At 33.8% G+C, this 25,273-nt stretch overlaps 1 protein-coding gene across 1 annotated transcript in view; it reads right to left on the bottom strand.

Annotated features, from left to right (window-relative positions):
• LOC133200528 (uncharacterized) overlaps positions 1-25,273 on the bottom strand; it is a 57,996-nt gene that overhangs the window by 13,431 nt on the left and 19,292 nt on the right. Inside the window, exons 5-7 of the mRNA XM_061336315.1 lie at positions 10,918-11,403; positions 7,668-7,922; positions 7,066-7,305 (exon numbers count right to left, since the gene is read on the bottom strand). Coding sequence (XP_061192299.1) covers positions 7,066-7,305; positions 7,668-7,922; positions 10,918-11,403 — 981 coding nt within the window. The remainder of the gene's footprint in view (positions 1-7,065; positions 7,306-7,667; positions 7,923-10,917; positions 11,404-25,273) is intronic.

Below are 25,273 nucleotides of genomic sequence, written 5' to 3'. Positions count from 1 at the left end.
TTAATACATGTGTGTGTTTCCAACAATCCTCCAAAGAGATTTCAGTCTGTCTTTACTGTGATTGTAGGTTTACATCCATTGTGGAATACCAATTCCGATGTATTTTCCTTGTATTTAAATACAAGTTTATTTATAACTAAATATCATACAGTTTCAAAGTACTGTATCATTAGCTTAAGGTCAAGATCTAGTAAATGAAAGGTGCCTACAGATTTCTCAAAATTGAGAAATAAATTTCTTTAATGGTGCTTTATAACTTTAGCTTGGTCAAATAAGGTCTTTTGGGGCATAATTTGTAGATGAACAAGACGAAAAATTATATTTTAAACTGTCATTTTCAATAAAAAATTAAGAAAACTAGTCATGAATACGGGAGGGGTTTTTTCCATATCAGACAAAGAAACGCATTCAGATTGCCTACAGTCTCTCAGAAAACGATAATTTATATGTTCTTGGCCTCTTCTTTAAAATAATATTAAATTGAATATAGGTATCGAGATTACTTTTCACATTATTTCAAATTGAATTCCATGAAAGTACTCTATTTTCTACAAAATTCTACTAGAGCCGTTAAGTACGGGAAAAAGAAAGTTAAAATTGATTATGACGTCATAATTGATCTAGCACCAAAAAGTTAGTCTAAAGTCATTTACTAGATCTTGACCTTAACGTGTCTCAGACAATCCTCCAAAAGAGATTTCAGTCTGTCTTTACTGCAATCGTCAGTCTACAATATCCATTGTGGAATACCGATCCCGTTGTATTTTCATAATATTTAAATATAAGTTTATGTGGTCACTTAATATCATACAATATCAAAGTACAGAGCATGCGCTGATAAACATGTATAAATGCTAATTATCAAAATACTGCCATTCAAAAGTCATAAGTTAAATTAAACTCCCCGCGGGTATTTTTTTGCAAAGTTGGTCAAAGGTCAAGTGGATTGTAATGATGGTAATTTTCGCGTCTTATGACACAGTGCACGTGCTAAATAGCATAGACTTGCCTTTTAAATGTCAAAAATAATGCTATATGTCCTGCAGTATGAACTATTTTTGAAAAGTAAGTCAAAGGTCAGTGATCACGAAGTCGGCAACCATGGTAATTCAAAATAGCCATAGTGCCAAGCAGTGTATGTGCAAAATATCAAATCTATACCTCTTACAGTTTTCCAGATATAGGGTGTACAGACAGACAGACAGATAGACTGATGGACATACAGACAGAAAGCCATCGAGAAAATTGATCCCTAAGTGCCACTCTTCTTTTCAGGCGACACAAAAAGCTGAGTAAATCAGCACAAATCATTTTCTTGTTTTTAATTGTATTTTGATGCATTCTCACATAACCAAAAAAAGTATCAACTAACTAAAGACATTTTGTCAAAAACATTATTAAAAATCAAAATCAAAGTGGTCGAATTTTGTTTTAAACATTTTTATTTTTTTACGCTGTATCTGTCACTTGGAGTAAAATCTCCGAACGATGATGCCATATCTGTTCAGCAAGCAATTTGAGAATTGATCATGTTAAATAACGAGAATTTGGCTAAGACGGAATGTAGAGATATACGTAAAAGGGATTTAAAACAGGTATGCTGATTTATTTACAATGATTATATCTTCTACTGATTATATCTTCTATTGAAGACAGTCTGCTATTTACGTATCCCGGTCGGCCTTTCCTCTGTGATACGTAGCAACAATAATGCAAAAGAACAACACCAAACTGGATACTTCAAAACATAAGATTTGTACAGATCAAAAACTTGTGCTCTAGAATAGTTGGAAAGTGCTGCTAGAATTGTGAGGTAAACATATTTTTAAGAAATATCTCGGGTTATATGTATATAATTCAAAACATCGGGTAAATTTTCCTGCGAATGTGTGGAATAGTTAACGTTTTCTAGGCGGCTTTGATAAATTATCAGACTTATATTTCTTTTAAAAGTCTAAATTTCCTGAATAAAGATTTGAATGATTCCTTAACAAAATCTTTAAAAACCTTCTCGAGAACAGCAAAGCCATGATTGGTCATATTTATGTGTATATGGAAGCATCCTGAAGCGCGGCAAAATTAAGGTAATGCACGAAAATTACATGGAAAAATGTAGGATTAACGACGGCGACCTAATTCTCGGAAGTTCGAATATTTTTTTTCTAAGTTTTAATGAAGTAAGGTTAATGATCAATTTATGACAATAAAGGACAACATTGTACCTTTCGACTGGCAAAACTTTTTCGTGGTTTTTTGAATAAAAATCAAAGTTTTTAGAGTTTGAAGCGAGGCACCGAGGAATTAATGGCGGCTATTTAGGTCCCTTCTCCCCTTTCATACTATATACCCGATTTTGCTAAAATTGTCTCAAGTCCCTATGTTATTGATGGTAGTTCATATAGGCCTATATATCATGGTATACAAACATGGTTTATGCAAAAGCAATGATTTTAAAAAAGATTGAAGATGTAGAATTTTACTTGTTGTAATTATACGTGCGTATTTCAGTTTTGTACATTTTACTGAGCAATGCCAAACAATAACAATAGCAAACATGAAGTAGGGCCACAATTAAAATATTGTTGGTTTGGCGTTGCCGACTTAGTCTTTATACGTTTGGTAGGTAGGGAAAATATTTTTTTAGGTTAAATTTCAGAAATGATACATATGTTGGTAGTATCCGAACTTCATGGGTTTCCAATAGTTTAACAACAACCACAGTCCGAATTGATTCCCAGTTTTGTCATTGATTTTCAAACCCTATTAGTTTTAAACCTTTAATATACATGGTATTAAAAATCACCGAGATTAAATTAGTGTAAAGTCGTTATCATGTGCATGAATCCAAGCATGGCAGCTAGATTCATCTAGCAAATCGGACAGGACATTGTACCGTGAAATTTCTATTTCGAACTGGTATATCTTATTCATCAGTTTACTTTAAAAACCACATTACCACAGAGAGTCATTCCATCAACTTCTATTAATCCAAGTTTACATTTTACCGCTTTCGACAGCCATGCCTTGATTCGTGATACGCATTTACCCAACATCACATAGACACTTATAAATGAAAACTGATCAATCAAGCATTTACATGATTCTTTCCCATTCTGTATATATTACGCAAACGTACAAACACCTAAATCCGGATGAATCTAACGAAATAAAAATTATGATCAGCATCTGTTGAAAAAATTCTTCGGACCGCACCGATTTATGTGAGTCGGCTGGCAACGCCAAACGAAGCTAATTTTATTTTTGGCCTAGTCTATACATAATAGACTTTGAATAAACACCCAGTATCTGGATACAACTCCAAAATTAATGGTTTTCGGAAAAGTAATGTAGCTGTTATTTGGTGTATTTTTTAAATGCATTCGTTTAATTTGCTCCTACATGATAGAGACGTTTTAAACGCATAACTTCAAAGGAAGGTAACTGTTCACGGTAGCTCAGTCGGTAGAGCGCTCGCCCGTGATCGGGAGGTCGTGAGTTCGAATCTCGGCCGCGACTGACCTAAGTCGATAAGATATGGGTAGCAACTGTTCCTTCGCCATGCACTCGGCACTTTGAAGTGAAAGTTGCGGGTCCTTCGGATGAGACCTTAAAAAACCGAGGCCTCGTGTCACGGTAGGCGTTGGCACGATAAAGATCAATCACTGCTCAATGGCCCTCAGTGCCGAGTAAAGATCAAAATTTGAAGCCCTTCACCGGTAAATGTTGACGTCTCTTTATGAATGAACAATTCTCGAATTGGACGTAAAACAACATACAATCAATCAAAGGAAGGTTTCAATTCACAAAAAGACGGTTGTTTACCTACTTAAGTGTTTGTAAATAACTAAAAAATCGTAGTATGATAATTTATATGAAAAATGTTTAATTTTTTAACAAATCTATAATCATATAAATTACAATGGGCAAAAGGGTTGAAAATGAGGAAATTCGGATTTTTGTTGAATGTTCTTTTTTGAGGTATTAGCACACATCTACCACAAAAATTTTATCAAAAATATAAACATCTTGATGTTATTTTTAAACTGTACCCTAAAAAATTGGGGCAGGCCTGTGCTCTATATAAAATTTGATCATTTCATCCCAAAAATGTGATAAATTTAAGCAAATTCCTGTATCTCATATAGTTTGGGGATGTAGATCTCAGGTATATAAGTACAGAACTCCAAGATTTTGTCTTTGATAGACTACAATACCTAGACTATCTTTTAAGCAAAAAATATTTGACCAAAACTTCAGTTCCAATTTGACCATTTTACAGGGCATATTTTGACCCCTTGTGGGCTTAGCTCTTTCGATTAGAAAAGCTCACTTGAGCCTTTGGGTCAGGTGAGATAAAAAGCCGATAAACAAATACTTTTTGACAAGTAGAGCAGTCTCTATGCACGTGCAATAGATATTTCCATGTAAAACAAACTCATAAAATTTCCAATGAAGCGCAGATGTATGCACTCATAACGTACAAATGAAGTCAGTCATACGGAGGAAGAACGACTCATCAAAGGTCTAACGCAGCCAAAGCTCGTGCTACGCAACATGCAGAAATAATGCCCCAAGAAGGAGTAGATGGAAGAAGATGGCAAGAGGCCCATGGGCAACAACGCTCACCTGAGGAACTTTGGTCCTGCTGCTCTTATCAGATGCGCCACTTTGTAATATTTATTGTGGCCCCACACTACCCCTCGGGTTCATGATTTGCACACTTTAGAATCTACTCTACCTCAGAAAGCTTCCACATAGTCTTCATCTTTCCTAGCCTAGTGGTTCTTTAGGAGAATTTGTTTTTAAATAGTGTTCCCTTATATTTCAATGTAAAACTTGGATTCCCTATTTTGATCCCACTCTACCCCTGGGGTCACAATTTGAACAATTTAGAATCTACACTACCCCAGGATGCTTCCACGTAAGTTTCGGCTTTTCTGGCCCAGTGGTGTTGAGAAAAAGATTTTAAAAAAGATTTTTCCTATATACTTTAATTCCCTACTGTGATCCCACACAACCCCGGGTGTGATGATTTGAACAATTAAAATTCTACACTACCCCAAAATTCTTCCACATAAGTTTCATCTTTTCTGGCCCAGTGGTTCTTGAGAAGAAGATATTTTAAAGGACCCCCCTCTATTGTTGTTTTTTCCTTACTATTTCCCTTGTAAGGGAGCTTGGCCCTTCATTTTGAATAACAATTTACACTCTCCGTGACTCAAGGATGTTTTCTTCCATCTTTGATTAAAATTGGCCCTGTGGTTCTTGAGAAGAAGTTGAAAATGTGAAAAGTTTACAGACGGACGGACGACAGACAACATGTGATCAGAAAAGCTAACTTGATCTTTCAGCCCAGGTGAGCTAAAAAGAGAGGCGTAGAGAAGAGGACTGGACATGAAAAGGTGGTTTTTGTATACAAAAGTGCATTTCAATCAAAATTGCTATAAACTCAGCTACGTTAAGGAAGGCCTGGGTTCACATCTGTGATGCACCGTATGGGAAGTTTCATTGTGACGTCATTAAAAAATTAACAAGTGACAAAAATCTATTTAATCACATGATAATGCGTAAATAACAACTTGCATTCATTTAATTTATCAATTATTTATAAAAGCATGTAAAATCACAACATTTGATAACAATACTGCTGAGTTATTAGAAGCAAATCTTGTGTCATAAATGACGTCACTGGCCTTGACTTGACGCAATACAAGTGATCCAGAGGAGTGGATCCATTGGTTTAATAATTACAAAAATGCTTAAATAAATATGAAACCAACACCGATGTTTAAATCTATTCAACAGAATTAAAAGGAAATAATTCATTTAAAACAATAATCTAGGTTATCAATTTATCTAGTTGCTATGGAGCTGCACAAAGAGAGAAAATGTAAAGAATATCGCATATCCGATAAGTGTATACCTGATTAACCTCAAAAGTGCAAGGGCATAGACTAGACTGTTTGAGCTGAAATATGGAATATCAATTGCTTGTATCATGTATATTTTGAAAAGTGCTGGGAGCTGATTCTGCTCGGCATAACATTATTTTAATTCATGGCAGAATTTAAGCGAAGTGGAAATTTTGAGCTATTATACGCATTTTCGGAAAAATTACGAGCATTTCCAAAACAGCTCAAACTAGCTCCCAGCACTTTTCAGGAAGCCATTGTAAATCGTTTTTAATATGTATCAATTTTTTCCTCCAAAAACATGCGTATGCCCTTGCACTAGCTTCATTTTCTACATTCAGATGAACAATTCTATTTTTATACAAGTCACGTGACACACAGCTGATACATGCGATGTAAATGGTACTGAGTAAGTTACACTATCCATTATGGATATCTATTTTACCTTTCCTACATGTTTAAAGGTACTTTGTTGCAAAGATTTTTAAACATAATACGTATTAAGAATGTACTGAGATCGCATTTCCATTTCCTTCCTTAACATAGCCGAGAAAGGCTAAGGCGGAAGTAAGACCATGTTGCTCTCACACGAGCGATAAAAGTGCGATGGACGTAAGGATAACGTACGAATCTTGCACTTTCAGTGGGCGTTTCTTACTACATTAGACGTTTGTGCATCTATCTAACATGAGTTGGAAGACTGCAGTACATCTCTCTTACTACTTTTACAAAACACGCAGCTGTATTTTTTTTTTAAATATGCATACTTCTGACGTCATTCTTGTGCATAGCCTAGCGCATTTTAATTGCTTTATATCAACCTTACTAATTGCTTGCCACACTTTTTTCCTCCATGACCTGTAGACTTACATCTACAGCAAAAAACGCAAAATATAAAGGATTCAATAACTATACAGTAGGATAAAGACTTCGACTAAGATTTGGTTGTGAGTATATGTTTCATTTCGATTTTAAAAAAATCATTGAAAAAAATAAGAAGAGAAAACCAAAGGCTTCGTATAAGAATCACTTTTTGGCTTTCCATGCTCTTTTTTAGGAATAATGTTTTTTTTAACATTAGGCATAGGAAAATAAAATTAAAGCGTTAAAAGAAATAAGGCATCCAGGCCATCACATTTTTACACTCAAGTACCTCCATACGTCCATCCAGAGAAAACGCTCCCATCTTGATCACATACTTCCCTGTCCACCTTCTGGTCAAGACGTTTAGAGGCGTCCACCACCACAACATAGAAAGCTCTCCTGGTCAGGTAAATCTGGTGACAGGCGTAGTACGCACACTGTCCTCCAAAGTCAAAGAAACTCAGAGTCTTAGCGTCAACATTTTTAGCATAACTTTTTCCATTTTGATCGTCTTGGTTTATTTTTCGTGCTGAAATAAAAATCCAGATAATCTTTAGAATGGGCTAAAGTGTCAATGGGTTTACAGAATTGGGGCGTTTGCTTTTGAATTTATTTCTTGAACTCCACACTCCTAATCAATAGCATGAGTATATTTTATGGGATAATCAGAATTATCAGCAAATATTATTACCACTACTACACATTATGATAGTATCAGACTTCGAATAACCCAATTTTGAGTTTGCTTTTTAAAATGATTTTTTAAACAAATAATATCTACGCAAATATCGTGTATTCTGTTTTATTTTTTAAGAAACTGTATGTACAAAGCAAACGGTTTTTTTTCCATAAGTTCTTAAAATTTAATGAATTAATAGAAAAGAACTTAACCTTTTAATGATTTTGTTTTATCACATATATCGAACATTTCCTCATGCACCTCCAATCCCTCAGTAGATTTTATTTCCTTAATTTCTTCTTCACTACAACCGAGGAGACGTTTAAGTAGGGTAGTTTTCCCCGCCCCAGCACATCCTACGATCATCCCCCGGGCATGGTGGACTGTCTGTGTTCCTCTCTTAGCGTACTCCACATACCGCTCTCTGGCTTCCTGCTCCCATTCTAGTACTTCCTTAGGGACTCCAACTGTATCATAAAAGAATCAACAATAATGTAATAAAAAAAATCAATAAAAACACAAATGATACATTTTTTTCTTCAGTTTCAGCTACAGTCAGTGGCATTTAAGTGGTAACTGTCCACATTATGTTTTAAGGTAAATTACATTGGAATTACTTTAAATGTTTTCCTTCAGTATTCTATATAACTTATTTAAATGCTACAATATTTGCAATCTTAAATTGTGTACTTATTTTCTATGTAACGATAAAATTTAGTAATCATCTCATTTCCTATCTAGCTTGTAACACGAGATACGATTGGTTAGTAAACTGGGTGCAAATTTCCGTACACCCAGGTTGAGCGGGGGGGGGGGGTGATGTGACGTCACAATGCATGATTCTCTATCACAAAGTGCAGATATCCTGTTGTTACGATGTATTGAAGCGCGTAGTAAAATCTTATCGATAGTTTGCAATACATTGAGTTGACTTGGGTTTATTTAGTAACATAGGAAATAAATTCGCTATCCCGGTCCAATCAAGGGTGTAGCGATTCACATCGGGTGTATTCCATACACCCTTCGTGCTTCGGCAAAACTCTAAAAATGTAGGAGATTATTTATTTTCCTCAAGTTGGTGTATTTATTCCTCCTGTTTTCAGGAAAAATTATTAATTTTTTTCTATGTCACACACTGACACATTTAGAGTGTGTTCCTATGAACATAAAAAATGAAAATTTTAAAAATAATATACTAAGTATAAGTTTGGAAATAAAAAAAGAAAATGTTTACTGAAAGTTATCAAATATAATGTCTCAGACTTATTCAATCTTCTGTCACTGTTTCATTTCTCATTTTCTCAAACAAAAACGAAACGTTTGACGATTCAACGTTTGATACTACTGCACATAATTATTCGGGTACATTAATAATAAATAAATGAAAATTTAATTAATAAATGAAATTGTAAAATGTCTAAACATTCCTACATCAAATTTAATATGGACGAATTTCCATTTTATTTGATGTACAATTTCCGGGGAAGGGGGGGGGGGTATTCCAGACTTGTTTGAAATGAAGATACTAAACATTTGACATATATTCCATTTACCTCACAGAACATTTCATGTACATGCATCTCTGTGTATACACGTCTTTAAAGTATAATAAATAAAAAATTCTATTCAAGCCGAATTTATACAGATATTACACAGCCACGACAGTAAGTAAACTGAATGTAGGTACATGTAAACTTATGTACAAGTATATGTGTGGACTACAAACCGGGCACATAGTCATAAGATCCTTAGAGAATGAGTTGTACTTAATACAAAACACTGGTATTTCTTTATTCATTTACATATATGAATGAACTAGATCTAGGAGGGTATTCATTAGACTATGAATATGTAACCATATGTATTTCTTCCCTTCCCTTTGTTGCAAAATAGAAAAAAATGGGAGGGGTGTCTTAAAAATTCAAAAGTTGACTATACCATTTATAGTCTAGTAATTGCGTGAAATTTTGAGTTTGTAATATATAATCAGGGGTTCATTTTTTTTTTTATCATGGTCAAGTCCAGGACTTAAAGAGTAAATTTTAGGCAAGTCCGAGGAAGAAATTTCTGAGTCCATATTTTCATGATAGATAAAATTATATTTACTTAAACCATCATTAAATTTATGTTATAATTTATTTTCATTTGTTGCATTGAATGAATAAAGACTATATGTATGAATATATGTTTTATTTTTTAATCGGTTCGATTCTCAGGTTTGTTGTTCCTCTAGTCAATGCATTTGACTTGTCCGCCGTAATCGGAAAACTTTGACAAAATGAACAAAACATCGTTTTCGTATCGTCATTGTAATCAAGCCACGGCCTATCATCACGCCAGTGGCTTTGGAATTCGCGAACTCTCTTCTTGTCATAGGTTCCGTCTTTGGAATTGTTATTTTGATCCCCAGCTTCATGTTCCTCACGGGGTCTTTTATTTCTCGTTCGGTTCCTTTACTGGTAAAACCAAAATTTAACAAACTCATGTCATATGGGAGGAAACATGAGAAATTGCGTAAAAGCAGGTGTCTAACCGCAACGGAACATAAAAAGACGGATTGTATTTTTGAGACGTTCGTAATGTTTTGTGGGTATATTAAAGCCAAAAAATCCACATTTTTATTCAATACATTTGAGAATTTGCTTTAATTTTAGTTTTACGAACTTTTTTCTTAACTTAAATAAAAGATAAACAAGAAACATTGCCAAGTCCCAGGACTTTTGGCGATTCTAAATGCCGAGTCCGGATCCGGAATTTGTTAGTCCGGGACGTCGGGCTTGAGGAATTTTGAACCCCTGTATAATGAAGTATTTAACATTTAAAAAGCAGAATTTTTATTTTCAGCTTGGAATTCTATATGAGTATTTGTAGATTTTACATGTAGGCATGATTTTCGTCTGGAGGACGCCGAGGAAGACGTAATTTTGGGAGAAGGGGGGAGGGGGGTGAAATTCAGAGAGGTCGCTCAAAATTAAAAATAGATAAAATACTTTTTCAAAATTAAAATCATTTACATATTAATAAAAAAGATATTTGCAAAATTATAAATTGGTCTTTGTCGTTAGTTCTTTTGTAAAGCGGAGCCAAGCCATGGAGAGATTATTTTTTCCCCAAAAATAAACTTTTACATTTTTTTTCTAGGGGAACTCTTTTTAAATACATGTATGTGAAGAAGGGTTCTCTGTTATACAAGGACAAGTGAATTTTATAGATACATGGACAAATGGAACTTTTACACGTGAGATAGTAGAATATTCCATTCTAATCGTAATTAATAATGTTACAAATATTGAACGTATATGTAGGTACATTTACATTCCATGTAACAGTTACATTTAAAAAAATTAAAACAACTCCAGTAAACGTAGTGATGGTAAAAGTTTTGTTAATGTTCACTGTAAAGGAAAAATGTAAAAAAGAAGAAAACATAACAGTTATCACTTCAACAGAGGTACTACTTACAACGTTTACTGATACTGTCATGAATCCTCCCGTCAGACACGGTACAGTGTGTGATGATGTCCAGCTGTAGTTTGTCTATGAAGAGGTCGTACATCTTCTCCGGATAGTCCGGTACATACAGACATCTCTCTCCCTCACTCCTCTTATAATCCCAGGACCTGCAGTATTCTGATATCACGTCACGTGACGCCGTGGTCAGGAAAAACTTCAGATCACTGTTCTCCACCATACACTCCGTAACAAAGGCGTACATGACGTCATGTCGGATATCGTCTGATATAAAGGTTATCACACCGTCACGAGTTTCTGTGATTCCATCAGGAAGATCTCCCAAGACGTCATCAGTAATATCAGTGAAATATCTGTCTCTGATTTTGTCCCTTATGATTCTGTGTGATTGTTCATTGAGATTCAGTTGATATTTCTCAGCTAACAGTAAGCAGTACAGTAGACATCTGACTTCTGGTGGGTAGTTATGGTATTTAGCTGCAAAGACAATAAATAAATACCTAAATATATACTGAAAAGCAAAAGAAACGCAACATCATATTTTAGGGGGAAATATTACATATAGGATATAATTTTGTATCTAAAAAGTAAGGACATCTTCAACTTTGTAAATATCGGTAATTTAACGGTTGAATGATTTTCATACCTTTACCGGAAGTTAAGCTTGAGTCTGCTTAACAGAAATCAAAAATTGCATGTTTAACAAAACATTTGGCAATAATATGGGGTTTTAAGGATTTGTATCTGTTCATCATAAGTAATGCAGCAATGTTCCGAAAAATAAATTCCCCTTTCTTTTCCGTAATCGATGCCAATGCTTCCTGAAAATGACTTAAGTAAGCAATTCCATTGCTCTAGCTGGAAAATCTCAAAATAAAGGTGATGAAGAGTTACAGATGCAAAAATGACCCACATCACGCCTCAACATCCTCTTACGTATCAGTAGCATGAATGACAGTCCTTGGACCGGAAGTCCAAGGGTTACTACACTGCGCCTGGCTAGAGGAAATTCGACCTCAACATCTGAAAAACAGGCATTTAAAAATGGCAAAGAATATTTCTTTCGCTCAGATCTCGAGATTGATGAACCTACTGCATCGTAGAAATCAAGCTGCAACTGTTGTGCATGGAAGTCTTGCACGCTGAAATTGAATGGCAGGGGTGGGGGGTGTTTTAACAGTCATGTGTTACTTTCTGAAGTTAAAAGATAATCATTTAACATTTTTATCTAATCTTTGATGTTTTAAAATCAAGTTTTACCTTAGTGTATTCATTTTTGAAAATCATTAGATAATAAATTCAAATATTTGTAGATTACTGCTTGTTGCGTTTCTTTTGCGTTTCAGTATATAAATAAATAAATAAAACAAATAAAGAAATATAAATTAAACGTTAAAATTCAGCCACTATTTTTAGTTTACTTCCTTATTAATGAATATACATTGTATACGTTGCATTGAAAACAGGCCCTCCTATAAATTAACTAGGTTGCTAATTCTGTCAAAACTGAGTTGACGGGATCAACGGAAGTGATGAAAACAGAAAACGACCATTACCCATTTCCTCCATGTAACGAAATATGCATGCAATAAATCTAAAGAGATACTCTTTTCAAGAATTGTTTGTTATGCTTGATAAAAAATACATAACTGGATTTCTAGATTTTACCCGGAATATCCACCCTACAATTTATATAATTAAAAAAATAATAAAATACATTAATAGCCGCGCTTTTAAATTCTATCGATATAATTTTAATACCTATGAAATACTTTTTTTTTTAAAATGTAGTAGGATTTATATCCCGTCTTGCATACATTGAGGAAAATATACACCAATATGCGAATTCAAATTAATTAAGGACAATTCAGTTAAAGTATTTAAATTATTCAGGAAAAATATAAAATTTAATAATTTAGAGCTATTTATGTTTCTTTATTTTGAGGAGAAAGTTGTATATGAAAACAATACGGAAACATGTCATATTAGTTTGAATTACATCTGGAAGAGTAACGAAAAAAAACAAAACATAATTACTTGTACTTTATGCATGACGTATTTTCTTTTCTTTTAGCATTCACATATATTTCAAAATTAATTTATTTATAAAAAGTAATAAATAAATAAACACAATTATCAGTCAATATTTAAGGACGTACAACACACCCACAACCAAACATTTCCTGTCGTTTAATTTTCGCTATTTTTGTATATATGTTACATTAAAGTTTTAGAATTCATAGAATTTAAAACTAACTATAACAATCTGGTTATATTATATGAATTTTAATTCATTGCAATTTGACATTTTAAATTTGCTTTAATTTTTATGAAAATAATTCCTTTTTTTCTTAATTTCAATTTTGTTTAATTTCATTAAGTTTTCTTAAAATAATTTCAATTTTTATTTTTCTGTATCACAAAAATATACACGCTTTCTGAAATCTATTAAATGTGGAATTTGAGCAATCTGTCACCTTTCGGAAATCAATTTACTCATAAACAATTATTTTATCTACTAAATAAACTGTAAAATTCTTTTTTATTTCGGCCTTTTTTGTTGGCAAATTCTTGGCGAGATCGGTTTGACACTTTGCTATGACACAGGTATTAAATTAATTGTACGATTTAGAATCTTGTTTATTTTGTTTCGGCTTCACCTAATCTTCCCATTGTTAAAAAAAAACTCAAAATGGAAATTTAGCTAATTGACTTCATCACCTTTCGGCTCTTTGATAATGTAAGTAATCAGTGTCAAGCCTATCAAAAGAAATTGCCGACTTACCTGTAGTAATTTTTGTAACAAGCTTCCTGATTGGTCAAGAGTTCAATTCCGATGTAGAGTCCGGATAGATTGTGAATTTAGCAAATTCACTTTCTATCTGCTGACTTTACAATAAACATCATTCAACTTTAATCGGAATTGTTTCTCTTTGCCAATTTAGGTAAGCTTGTGTTATTTTATTTGAAAGTTAAAGATTAGATTTAATTTCATTATAGTTATTTTTAATTAATGTTTTAATGATTTCCTATAAAGTATTCTTGATACGGAATTAGGATAAATTACTTTGTTCATTTGGCTTACACTTCATTTTTAAATATCTGAAATGTGTTATTAATTTCAAATTGCTGGTTTCATTTAATGTTCAAATAATGTTTAAAATTATATAATTACATTACTAGTAATCATTTCTTTGTTGAATTACTCACGAAATAGTGTTTTTGGAATTTTTCTATTTTTATAAATTTTTGGAAATTTAATTTTACCGCTTATGAATTATGTTCCCTGTTCGAAACTCTCTAGTCAGAGAAGGTAACTTAATTTTCCCGAAGTTTTGTAAACATTGTCTTTGGAGTTTAATGTTTGTAAGTTTTCTGATTTTATTGTCTACTTTTGATTTTTAACTTTTGTAACTGTAAAAACTTTGATAAGCGCTATGCATGACTGATTTCACGTAACCGATCGATCTTTATTTATTGTTTTAGTAATCGTACCTTCTCTTTGCGAGTTTCGCTACAGGTTGTTTCAAAAGTTATTTACTTATCTGACATTGTTTATTCGATAATTACTTGTACTGTTTATTATAACTTTTTTTGTGTAACAACTTTTATAAAATACACTTTCTATCTGCTGACTTTACAATAAACATCATTCAACTTTAATTGGAATTGTTTCTCTTTGCCAATTTAGCATTACAGTTGAAAAAGCGAGTAGCTATCCTACCAGGCTAATTTCCCCAAACTTCACAGACGAAAAAGTCACTGTGAAAAGTGGTGTGAGAAACCACAGATTCCGTGCCTCTCACTAGAACAACCAGATGCCTCTTCAAAAATACAGCTTAAGGTCAACATCCAGTCAGAATTCAGAGTCCTCAGACGACCTCATCAGTTTTACTGAACAAGAAGCATCAGCAGAAACTACAACATCAGAAACAACAAATACCCAGCATTCATCTGAAGCTACAATCACCGTAAGTTCGGAACAATCAAGTGCCCATACTTCAGGCGTAAATACACAAGCACCAGTGTCTGCTAATACTACTTCATCTACAAGTTCCCCAGTAACAACAACTGCTGTTCAAATGACTACGATAAGCACAAACACAGGAAATTATGAAGCCATCAACTGGAGAGATAACGTCTCGGCTAATCTCCCAAAGTATTCTGGAAGAAAGAGCAACATAAGTGCAAGTCAGTGGTGGACACTATTCATGCAGTGGTGTACCCTGCATGCCTTTACAGAGTAACAAATTGTGAACAGATTTGTATTTCATCTGAGTGACATTGCACAGCAATGGTACCTTGCTTTGCTGCCATCTGCCAAGAACAGTATTGTGAATTTGAAATCAGCATTCCTTGAGAGATTCGGCAAAAGTAAAAATTCCTTTGATTTGGATTTCCTGGACATAAAACAGCTTTTAGATGAAACATCAGAGGAATACATTTCGAGGGTGCAACAGATGGCCTGTGATGAAGAAATCTCACAACGCATGTTAGTCAATTTAATCGCCAAAGGATTTCGACAGGACATAGCATAAAAAGTGCTGGACAAAGATCCAGAATCTTTCGAGGATTTATTTCGCTGTGCAAAAAGAGCAGAGTCGACACTGAAAAGCGACAAAAATGTGATAGCCAGCATTGAAGGAATGGAAGAGCGCCTTCTTTCGAAGTTGACAGACCAATTGCAGTCAACAGTGATGGCTATCAGCTCGAATCTTCAGCCATCACCAAGCAGAGATGACCCTCCAGCCACTTATGCAAGAGGTGGATTCCGCCGAGGCAGTTCCAGGAATTTCCCGAGACAATCTGGCCATGGACAGTATCAGAACCGTCCCCAGGCTGTGGAATTTTCTGAGCAGTTTTATCCGCGCAGTGATGGACAATTTACAAATAACAATATCCGACCTGTGTATGACCGTAGTCACAATTATCAAGGAAAGCGTCCAAACTACCGACCCAAGATGCAAGCTCAGCAGAACCCCAGACCAGCGAGATTCCCTCCCACTGTACAACCCCAGTACCAAGGACAACCAGGCCCCCGTTAGTGCTTTCATTGTGGTCTTGATGATTGTTTTGACAAATATAATTGTATAGCATATAATCACTTTTGTAAAATTTGTTCTAAATTCAACCATTTTGAATCTGTATGTTTTCGAAATCCAGCAAGTCCATTTTTCGACCCTTCTTTTAAATTACAATAGGAATTCATGCCTATCCATAGCACGGATAGGCGCCTCGAAAATTCAAAATTGGCAGAAATCAATTTGGCAACAAATTTAGTTAGAAATACTGTTTCTGTTTTTATCAATGGTGTAAAAACAAATGCTTTAGTTGATACGGGTGCCTCTATAAATGTTGTTAGTGTTTCATTTTTAAGCAAAACATCTTTTCAAAACTCAGTGCTACAAAAACCAGATTATCACTTTGTCAATGGTGTAGGAGGTCATTTGAAAGTGCTAGGGAAATTGAAATTACCATTGTCTTTTAAAGGTGTGACATTTACCTTTCCAGTGCATGTAGTAGATAGATTACCACATTCTTTGATTATTGGTCTTGACTTTTTATAAAAACACCAAGTGACCCTTAATCTAGCTGAAAATACAATGTCTTTTTACAATGACTCAGCAAATGTGTGTTTAATGAAATCTAGTAGTGGTTTAGTTAGAGTGGCAACAACAACAATTTTGCCACCCTTTTCTGAGAATGTTTTGTCTGTCAAGGTGTCCAAAAGATATTCAGGTGAAGAAGTGCTATTAGAGCCAATAAAAGATATCCAGAATCTACACATATTGGGTGCTCAATGTCTTGTTAAAATCAAAAATGGTCAATCAGTTCTACAGGTGCTAAATCCCACAAGTCAAGAAATTAGGTTACCAAAAGGTAAGGTTATTGCTAGTGTTTCTGATTTTGACCCCAATGCAGTTTTTAATTTTGATGCATCAACTCCATCAGAACACAACACTGCACATGTCAACATAATCCATACACAACAAAACACAAATGACAAAACACCACTCACTTTTGATCTTAGCAAATCAGATTTAAACAGTGCTCAAAAACACACATTGACACAGTTTCTCAACAAAAACAGAGACATTTTTGCAACTGGTTATCATGAATTGGGACAATGCAATATGTACATGCATAAAATTGACACAGATCCAAATGCAAAACCAGTATAAATGCCATTTTATAGAACAACACCTTCAAACCACGCCGAGATCAACAGACAAGTCGAGGATCTCTTGAAAAATGACATTATTAAGGAGTCAAACAGTGACTGGCATTCACCCTGTCCTCTTGTCAAAAAGGCTTCAGGTGAATTTCGTTTGGTTACTGATTTTCGACGTTTGAACAAGATAACAAAACCAATGTCTTTCCCTCTCCCTCGTCTTGAGTGTGTTTTTGATACAATTGGTCAAAGTCGGGCTCAATACTTTTCTAGTCTTGATCTTCACAGTGCTTTTCTTCAAATTGGCATGCATCCAGACTCTAGGCACAAATCTGCTTTCATCACTCAGAGTGGTATTTATGAATATGAACGTATGCCATTCGGGTTGATGAATGCTCCAGTATCCTTTCAGATGGTCATGACTCAAGTTCTTAGAGGATTAACTTGGTGTCAAAGTTTAATCTATCTTGACGACATTTTGGTCTTCTCTGAAACATTTGAGGATCATTTGACTCATCTTGATGAAATCTTTACTCGCCTTCGCAGAGCTAATCTTAGGTTAAAGCCAAGCAAGTGTGACTTTCTTGCTAAAGAGATCAATTATCTAGGACATATCAACTCTAAACATGGTATTCGAACCAATCCAGAGAAAACAAAAGCTGTCAGCACATTTCTTGTTCCCAAAACACAAAAAGATGTTAGATCATTTCTTGGCATATGTAATTACTATAGAAAATTTGTGAAAGACTACTCAAAAATCACTTCTCCTTTAAACAATCTCTTACGTAAGGATGTTACTTTTGAATGGACCAAAGAATGCCAAATTTCCTTTGATGCTCTTAAGCAGTGTCTTTTGTCTTCACCAATTCTTTCTTACCCAGACATAAACAAAAACTTCATTCTTACATGCGATGCATCTTCATCAGCCATTGGGTTTGTTTTGGGTCAGTTAGATGACACAGGAAAAGAACATGTCATAGCTTATGGTGGCAGAAGCCTTACGGATGCTGAAAAGAAATGGTCCACTTCAGAGCAAGAGATGCTTGCTGTTCTTGAGGGTATTCGTTCCTACCGAATCTATCTTTCTGACAAGAAATTTACAATATATACTGACCACAAAGCTCTCAAGTATGTAATGGATCAAAAACGTACAACAGGGCGACTTGCTCGTTGGGCTTTAGAAATCCAGGGTTATCAATTTGACATAATCCACAGACCAGGTAAAAATAACGAAGTGGCCGATGCTTTGAGTAGAAGGGAGTATGACACAAAGAACTCTCAGCCAGATGAAGCAGTTGTTTCATCTTTAACAACTGGAAGAGAACCACTACCTCTTTCCCAAGACTCACCTCCTCATATTGAACATGATACATCTTCAGAATCTAAGTCTGTCTCTTCTGAACAAGATAATCTCTCGGAACTTACTCAAGTAACTCTTTACTACTCTGATATTCCCGATCTTTGTTCACTTGAACCTGAATTAGAAGTCAGTTTCCAAAACCCAGAACTTTCAGATCTCTCTAAACTTGCAGAGCTACAGCAGAATTGTCCAGACTTCAAAAGCATCTATTTCTATTTAAAGAATGACATCCTTCCTTCAGATGAGAAATCTCGAGACAAAATCATTCAAAACAGTAAGTATTATGAAATCTGCAATGGAGTTCTGTATCATTGGTTCCAGAGAAGAGTCAAATGCAACCAAGCACCTGATGATAGATGGATCCAGCAATTTGCTTTACCCAGAGTCCTTAGACTTGAAGCTCTGAAAGCTTACCATGACAGTAGTGCTGGTGGAGCCCATCTTGGCATTGAGAAAGTGATGGCAGCAATGAAGTCTAAATACCATTGGCCGAGGATGCACCAGGAGATTTACGACTACATCCATTCTTGCGACATCTGCCAAAGAGTAAAGCGTAATACTCATGCACGTCCTCCCCCATTAACATCTCTACCTGTTGTTGGTCGCTTTGAGCGATGGCATATGGATTTCCTTAAGTTGCACAAAACATCTCAGGGTTATCAGTATGTTCTTTTAGTTGTTGACTCCTTTACAAAATGGGTAGAAGGTTTTCCTATGCAAACACAAGAAGCCACGGAAGTTGCCAAATGTCTCTTTGAACATATCTTTTCTCGCTTTGGTTGTCCCAAATCACTTGTTTCAGATAGAGGAAAATCTTTTATGAACAATCTCATTTCATGTCTATGTGAAATTTTTAACATCAAGCACTTCTTAACATCAAGCTATCACCCTCAGACAAATAGCCAAGTGGAACGGACAACCAGTACCTTGATTCAATGTCTTAGAGCCTATGTAGACAAAGAGCAAAACAACTGGCCTTCCAAACTACCAGGAATTCTTATGGCTTTACGCAATTCACCTTCAACTCAATCCACAGATTTCTCTCCTTTTTACATGGTGTTTGGTGTAGAGATGAATCTCCCTTTTGATGTCCATGCTCTTCCAAAAGACAATCATCTCAGCAAAACTTCCAAGTATCAACTGCAGGAAATTGTGGAAAATTTGAAAACAACTCATGAAATTGCCTCAAATAATATCCTTAAGAGCCAAGAAAAATCCAAAGAGAGATTCGACAAACATGCTAAAGTACCAGACTTCAAGCTCTTTGATAAAGTTCTCATAAAAAGTAACAAAACTCCAGTAGGACTTTCTCCAAAGTTAGCTGAAAAATATCAAGGACCCTACTACATATCAGAAATTGGGCCAAATTATACATACAAAATCAGACGTTGTTCCAACCGCAAAGAGCTCAAATCCTTCATAAATGCCTCACAAATCAAACATTATTATGACCCTGAAGTGGAAAGAGACAACATAGTACAAACTCAAGCTGTTCAAAACCAAAATCAACATAACACTGGAGATGGCAATGACAATTTAGATAACCAGAATGTACCATCTACCAACCAAAGCACTAATGATGAGATTGATCAACCCCAATCCCAACCCCATAATCAAACACCTGACACAGACAATGATGTTCAGCAGTATCCTTATGACATCAGAAAACTTGTCAAGTACAGACATAAAGATCAACATTTTCGTATAGAATGGACTGATGGATCCAAAACATGGGAACCGCAAGAAAATATTAGACCTGATTTAGTGGAACAGTACTTTGAGAAATACACAAAGAAAATACGTCTTCGGAAACGATAACTCTATTAAATACAACTTGAAAATAGAAAAAAAGGCAATATCTAGGAATACATAAAATAGGTCAGAGAAAGCAGTTTTGCATCAGTCAGTTGTATATTTGGTATATTGTTGCTTCCCGGCCGGATTTGTACCATTCTTTATAAGACAAGTTAGATATATTTTTGGGAAAATAGTCAATTTGATAGAGACTTTGCTTTCTATTCAATGTTTATAGTGCTAATATGTGTCTGATCAACACCTCCTTTCTTGATTATCTACCACTTATTGTTCTTTCTTGGTATCTTTATAGGGTTTGGTCAATGGCAATGGTTACCATTTTACATTTGCACTCTGATATACCTATTACCATCTACAACAGCAATCATCACAACACCACAAAACCTGATGGAGATTGACAGTGTCATCCAAAACCAAACTGTTCATGCTTACAAATTGTCAGAGTATTTACATGTATATAATACACAATTCTTTCATTCAAAACAAAGCAATGAATTTATTTTTCCATCTATATACTCACTTCTCCCTGACAACTGTCCCAAAATTAACTGTCTTTTCCCTTGTGTGAGTGTTAATGTGAATCTCATTTTTATCACCTTATGCATGGCAAGATTTAGTGTAAATGTTTCTTTCAATAGAAAATTTTCTACAATTCTAATAGTTCTGCTACAGTCAACTGGTGTCAAATCAAATTCTGAACTTCCATCTTTTATTTATAAGCCAGAACAAACAACCACTCCTAAACCATCTGAGTTTCAATTATTGTTGTCAAATTTTTCATGGAACCATGCATCTGTTTTATTAAGTTCAATTGTTATTTTCATTTTATTGATTTGTTCATTATACTATTTCTGTATGAACAGAAAACAAAGGTTCACACAAATTGTTCTTGAATTAACCACTGGGGGTGAATGTATTTTTGTACCTGTTTTAAATTTACCTTTGTGTCCTTCATTTTGGAAAATCTGCCCACCTTCAGATATTATTGACATAACTGTATCAGTATCTCTTTTTACCTCAAAAATGAAAATTGAATGGACTGGTTTCAATGTTACAAATGTTACAGGCACCCGTACTATCAATGTAAAATCTACTGTTCCTTTAAATTTTTTCTCTGCAATGAAAGCTAAACGCATCACTGAACAACCATTTGATGTTCATATCTTAGTTTCACATCATGGTATTTTTCAACCTTTACCACATCATGGTACATTTATTGTTGACTCTTTGAATACAAAAGAACATTTGCCATAATCTTTCTTTACATTGTCATATTTCATGTCAGTTTTACATGTGTGCATTTTTACTTGGTACTGTCAAGATGTTTTTGTGCATTACATGTTAGTTTTGGTGGTGTTGTAAATTCATCTATGAATATGATTATCTTGAAAGTGTTCGATGATTATAAAAGATAATGCAATTGAAAGCTATCCATATTAGCTTGTATATATTATGCCTCATTTTTTTTAATGATTGTTGTAAATATCAAAACTTTGTATTGTATGCATTTATGTTTTTAGTTAAATATCTCTTGTATTTAGCAAATGTCTTCAAAGAAAGATTCTCCATTTGTAAATATTTGTATCTATTGATTTTTGATATCACATGTCTTTATTTTGTTCTGCTTTTGTTCTTTTCAATTTCATGTTTTTCAATTACATCACATGTATATTGTTAAAACTGCCAATATAGATATAGTGTATAAAAAAATATTTAAAAAAAAATTAGCTTTGAGGACAAAGCTTTTTCAGGCAAGGGGGGAGATTGTTATAGTTAGTTTTAAATTCTGTGAATTCTAAAACTTTAATGTAACAGGTTATATTATATGAATTTTAATTCATTACAATTTGACATTTTAAATTTGCTTTAATTTTTATGAAAATAATTCCTTTTTTTCTTAATTTCAATTTTGTTTAATTTCATTAAGTTTTCTTAAAATAATTTCAGTTTTTATTTTTCTGTATCACAAAAATATGCACGCTTTCTGAAATCTATTAAATGTGGAATTTGAGCAATCTGTCACCTTTCGGAAATCAATTTACTCATAAACAATTATTTTATCTACTAAATAAACTGTAAAATTCTTTTTTATTTCGGCCTTTTTTGTTGGCAAATTCTTGGCGAGATCGGTTTGACACTTTGCTATGACACAGGTATTAAATTAATTGTACGATTTAGAATCTTGTTTATTTTGTTTCGGCTTCACCTAATCTTCCCATTGTTAATAAAAAACTCATAATGGAAATTTAGCTAATTGACTTCATCACCTTTCGGCTCTTTGATAATGTAAGTAATCAGTGTCAAGCCTATCAAAAGAAATTGCCGACTTACCTGTAGTAATTTTTGTAACAAGCTTCCTGATTGGTCAAGAGTTCAATTCCGATGTAGAGTCCGGATAGATTGTGAATTTAGCAAATTCACTTTCTATCTGCTGACTTTACAATAAACATCATTCAACTTTAATCGGAATTGTTTCTCTTTGCCAATTTAGGTAAGCTTGTGTTATTTTATTTGAAAGTTAAAGATTAGATTTAATTTCATTATAGTTATTTTTAATTAATGTTTTAATGATTTCCTATAAAGTATTCTTGATACGGAATTAGGATAAATTACTTTGTTCATTTGGCTTACACTTCATTTTTAAATATCTGAAATGTGTTATTAATTTCAAATTGCTGGTTTCATTTAATGTTCAAATAATGTTTAAAATTATATAATTACATTACTAGTAATCATTTCTTTGTTGAATTACTCACGAAATAGTGTTTTTGGAATTTTTCTATTTTTATAAATTTTTGGAAATTTAATTTTACCGCTTATGAATTATGTTCCCTGTTCGAAACTCTCTAGTCAGAGAAGGTATCTTAATTTTCCCGAAGTTTTGTAAACATTGTCTTTGGAGTTTAATGTTTGTAAGTTTTCTGATTTTATTGTCTACTTTTGATTTTTAACTTTTGTAACTGTAAAAACTTTGATAAGCGCTATGCATGACTGATTTCACGTAACCGATCGATCTTTATTTATTGTTTTAGTAATCGTACCTTCTCTTTGCGGGTTTCGCTACAGGTTGTTTCAAAAGTTATTTACTTATCTGACATTGTTTATTCGATAATTACTTGTACTGTTTATTATAATTTTTTTTGTGTAACAACTTTTATAAAATACACTTTCTATCTGCTGACTTTACAATAAACATCATTCAACTTTAATTGGAATTGTTTCTCTTTGCCAATTTAGCATTACAGTTGAAAAAGCGAGTAGCTATCCTACCAGGCTAATTTCCCCAAACTTCACAGACGAAAAAGTCACTGTGAAATATATTATACATGACAATATATACAATGCGTATGCACATTTTGGACAAAATCGTTCGGGTCGGACAGGAAGTTTTGACAGGAAGTTCCAAAAGTTACCCCCCCCCCTTTGGTTGTTCACGCGGAGAAGAAATTTTCAATCGACTAGCTATAAAATCCTTGATTATCAAGAGTTCAGCTAGTCTGGCTGTCAAATTTCCTTGACTCATTCATATAACCATAAATAACCACACAAATAAAGTATTTTTGTATTTTTTGAAGAACTTAAACTGAAAAACTATGGTTCATTTATGTCTTTAAAAATGCGTATTTTTAATTTAAATATTTTTTTAATGTAAAAACATATCGTTTAATTTTGGAAAAAATACTTTCTTTTTTATGCTGGTAACAAAAGTAATCTTGATAATTTTTTGTATTTTTTTAAACGAGCCGTTTCGAATTTATTGCGAAAAATCCCCCCCCCCCCTTTCTCCTTAAGTCACGTTTCTCAAGCGTCTTTCAGACGTGGGTCGAAAACATTGCTAGATCTACAAATACACATGAAAAATTCCACACATGAATATATATATATATATATATATATATATATATATATATATATATATATATATATATATATATATATATATATATATATATATGACTGCCGTCATGAGAAAAGGGCCCTTATATTTTGACGTCACAATGCGCAGAAAACGACGTCAAAGTCGCGGTAGTGTAAACACGGAAGTAGTTTCTGTCGACTACGTTTTGTGAACACGAATTAAAATTGGATTTCCAGGTGTTACAGGAAAAACATTAAATCATATGAAATACGATGCGGAAAGTTTTCATAAATAATATAATTACACACTAGTTCATGCATTTATTAATTATTCTGTTTAGGCACATATCACATAATTAAGCTAAACGCGACATTGAACGCATTGTTAATTACAACGATTTATGGCGATGTGTATATATGATGCGTGGCTAAAGATACGGTATATGTGTTTTCTGAGCAATTTGCAAAAGTTTAAATTTGACTCATATTCAGTAGACTAAGTCTTAATATTAAATGGTATTCTACATACACGTATATTTTTTTTCAGAGAGAGAGAGAGAGAGAGATCAATGCACATATACATAAAAAGAAATACCTTCGTGTAAAATGTACGAGGGCTGTTCCGAAATTATTGAGACGTTTACTTTTACTCGATAAAGGACAGAGATAAATTCATGAAAATTCGTCAACATTTCATAAAGAACGAATAAAACAAATGTGCAAAATTTCTAATTTATAGGATAATTAGACAAGTTCCCGTGAAATTATAAGCATGCATATGTCTGTCTGGAGCTACGTCATTTTAACGTAGAGTCAGTCGGAGATGTTTTCGCATTTGTGAAACGATCGGGAAGCGTTTACTCTTCTTTCTCTGTTATCACATATAAAATTCTAAAAGTCAAATGTCTCTTTTCTTAAACGATTCTTTAAAAAAAAAAAAAATAAAATAAAATGTGTGCTCTTGCTACTCCAGTGTAAAATAAATTACATGACGTGTTATATACAGGTTGACTAGTGCATCGTGCAGTACTGATTTATGCAACGCGGATCAACGTTATTTAGTCTGTAATAATTGATGGTCATCCGAAGCTTTTGTTTTTACTCTGGTTGAATTATTTGTAAGAAAAAAAAAATATATACCA

This window comes from Saccostrea echinata, unplaced genomic scaffold (genome assembly GCF_033153115.1).
Source record: "Saccostrea echinata isolate AGI-Se365-2 ecotype Australia unplaced genomic scaffold, CSIRO_AGI_Sech_v1 ptg000040l, whole genome shotgun sequence".
NCBI lineage: Eukaryota > Metazoa > Mollusca > Bivalvia > Ostreida > Ostreidae > Saccostrea > Saccostrea echinata.
The sequence above is the reverse complement of the archived record's forward strand: the minus strand, read 5'-3'. Positions and strand labels throughout refer to the sequence as shown.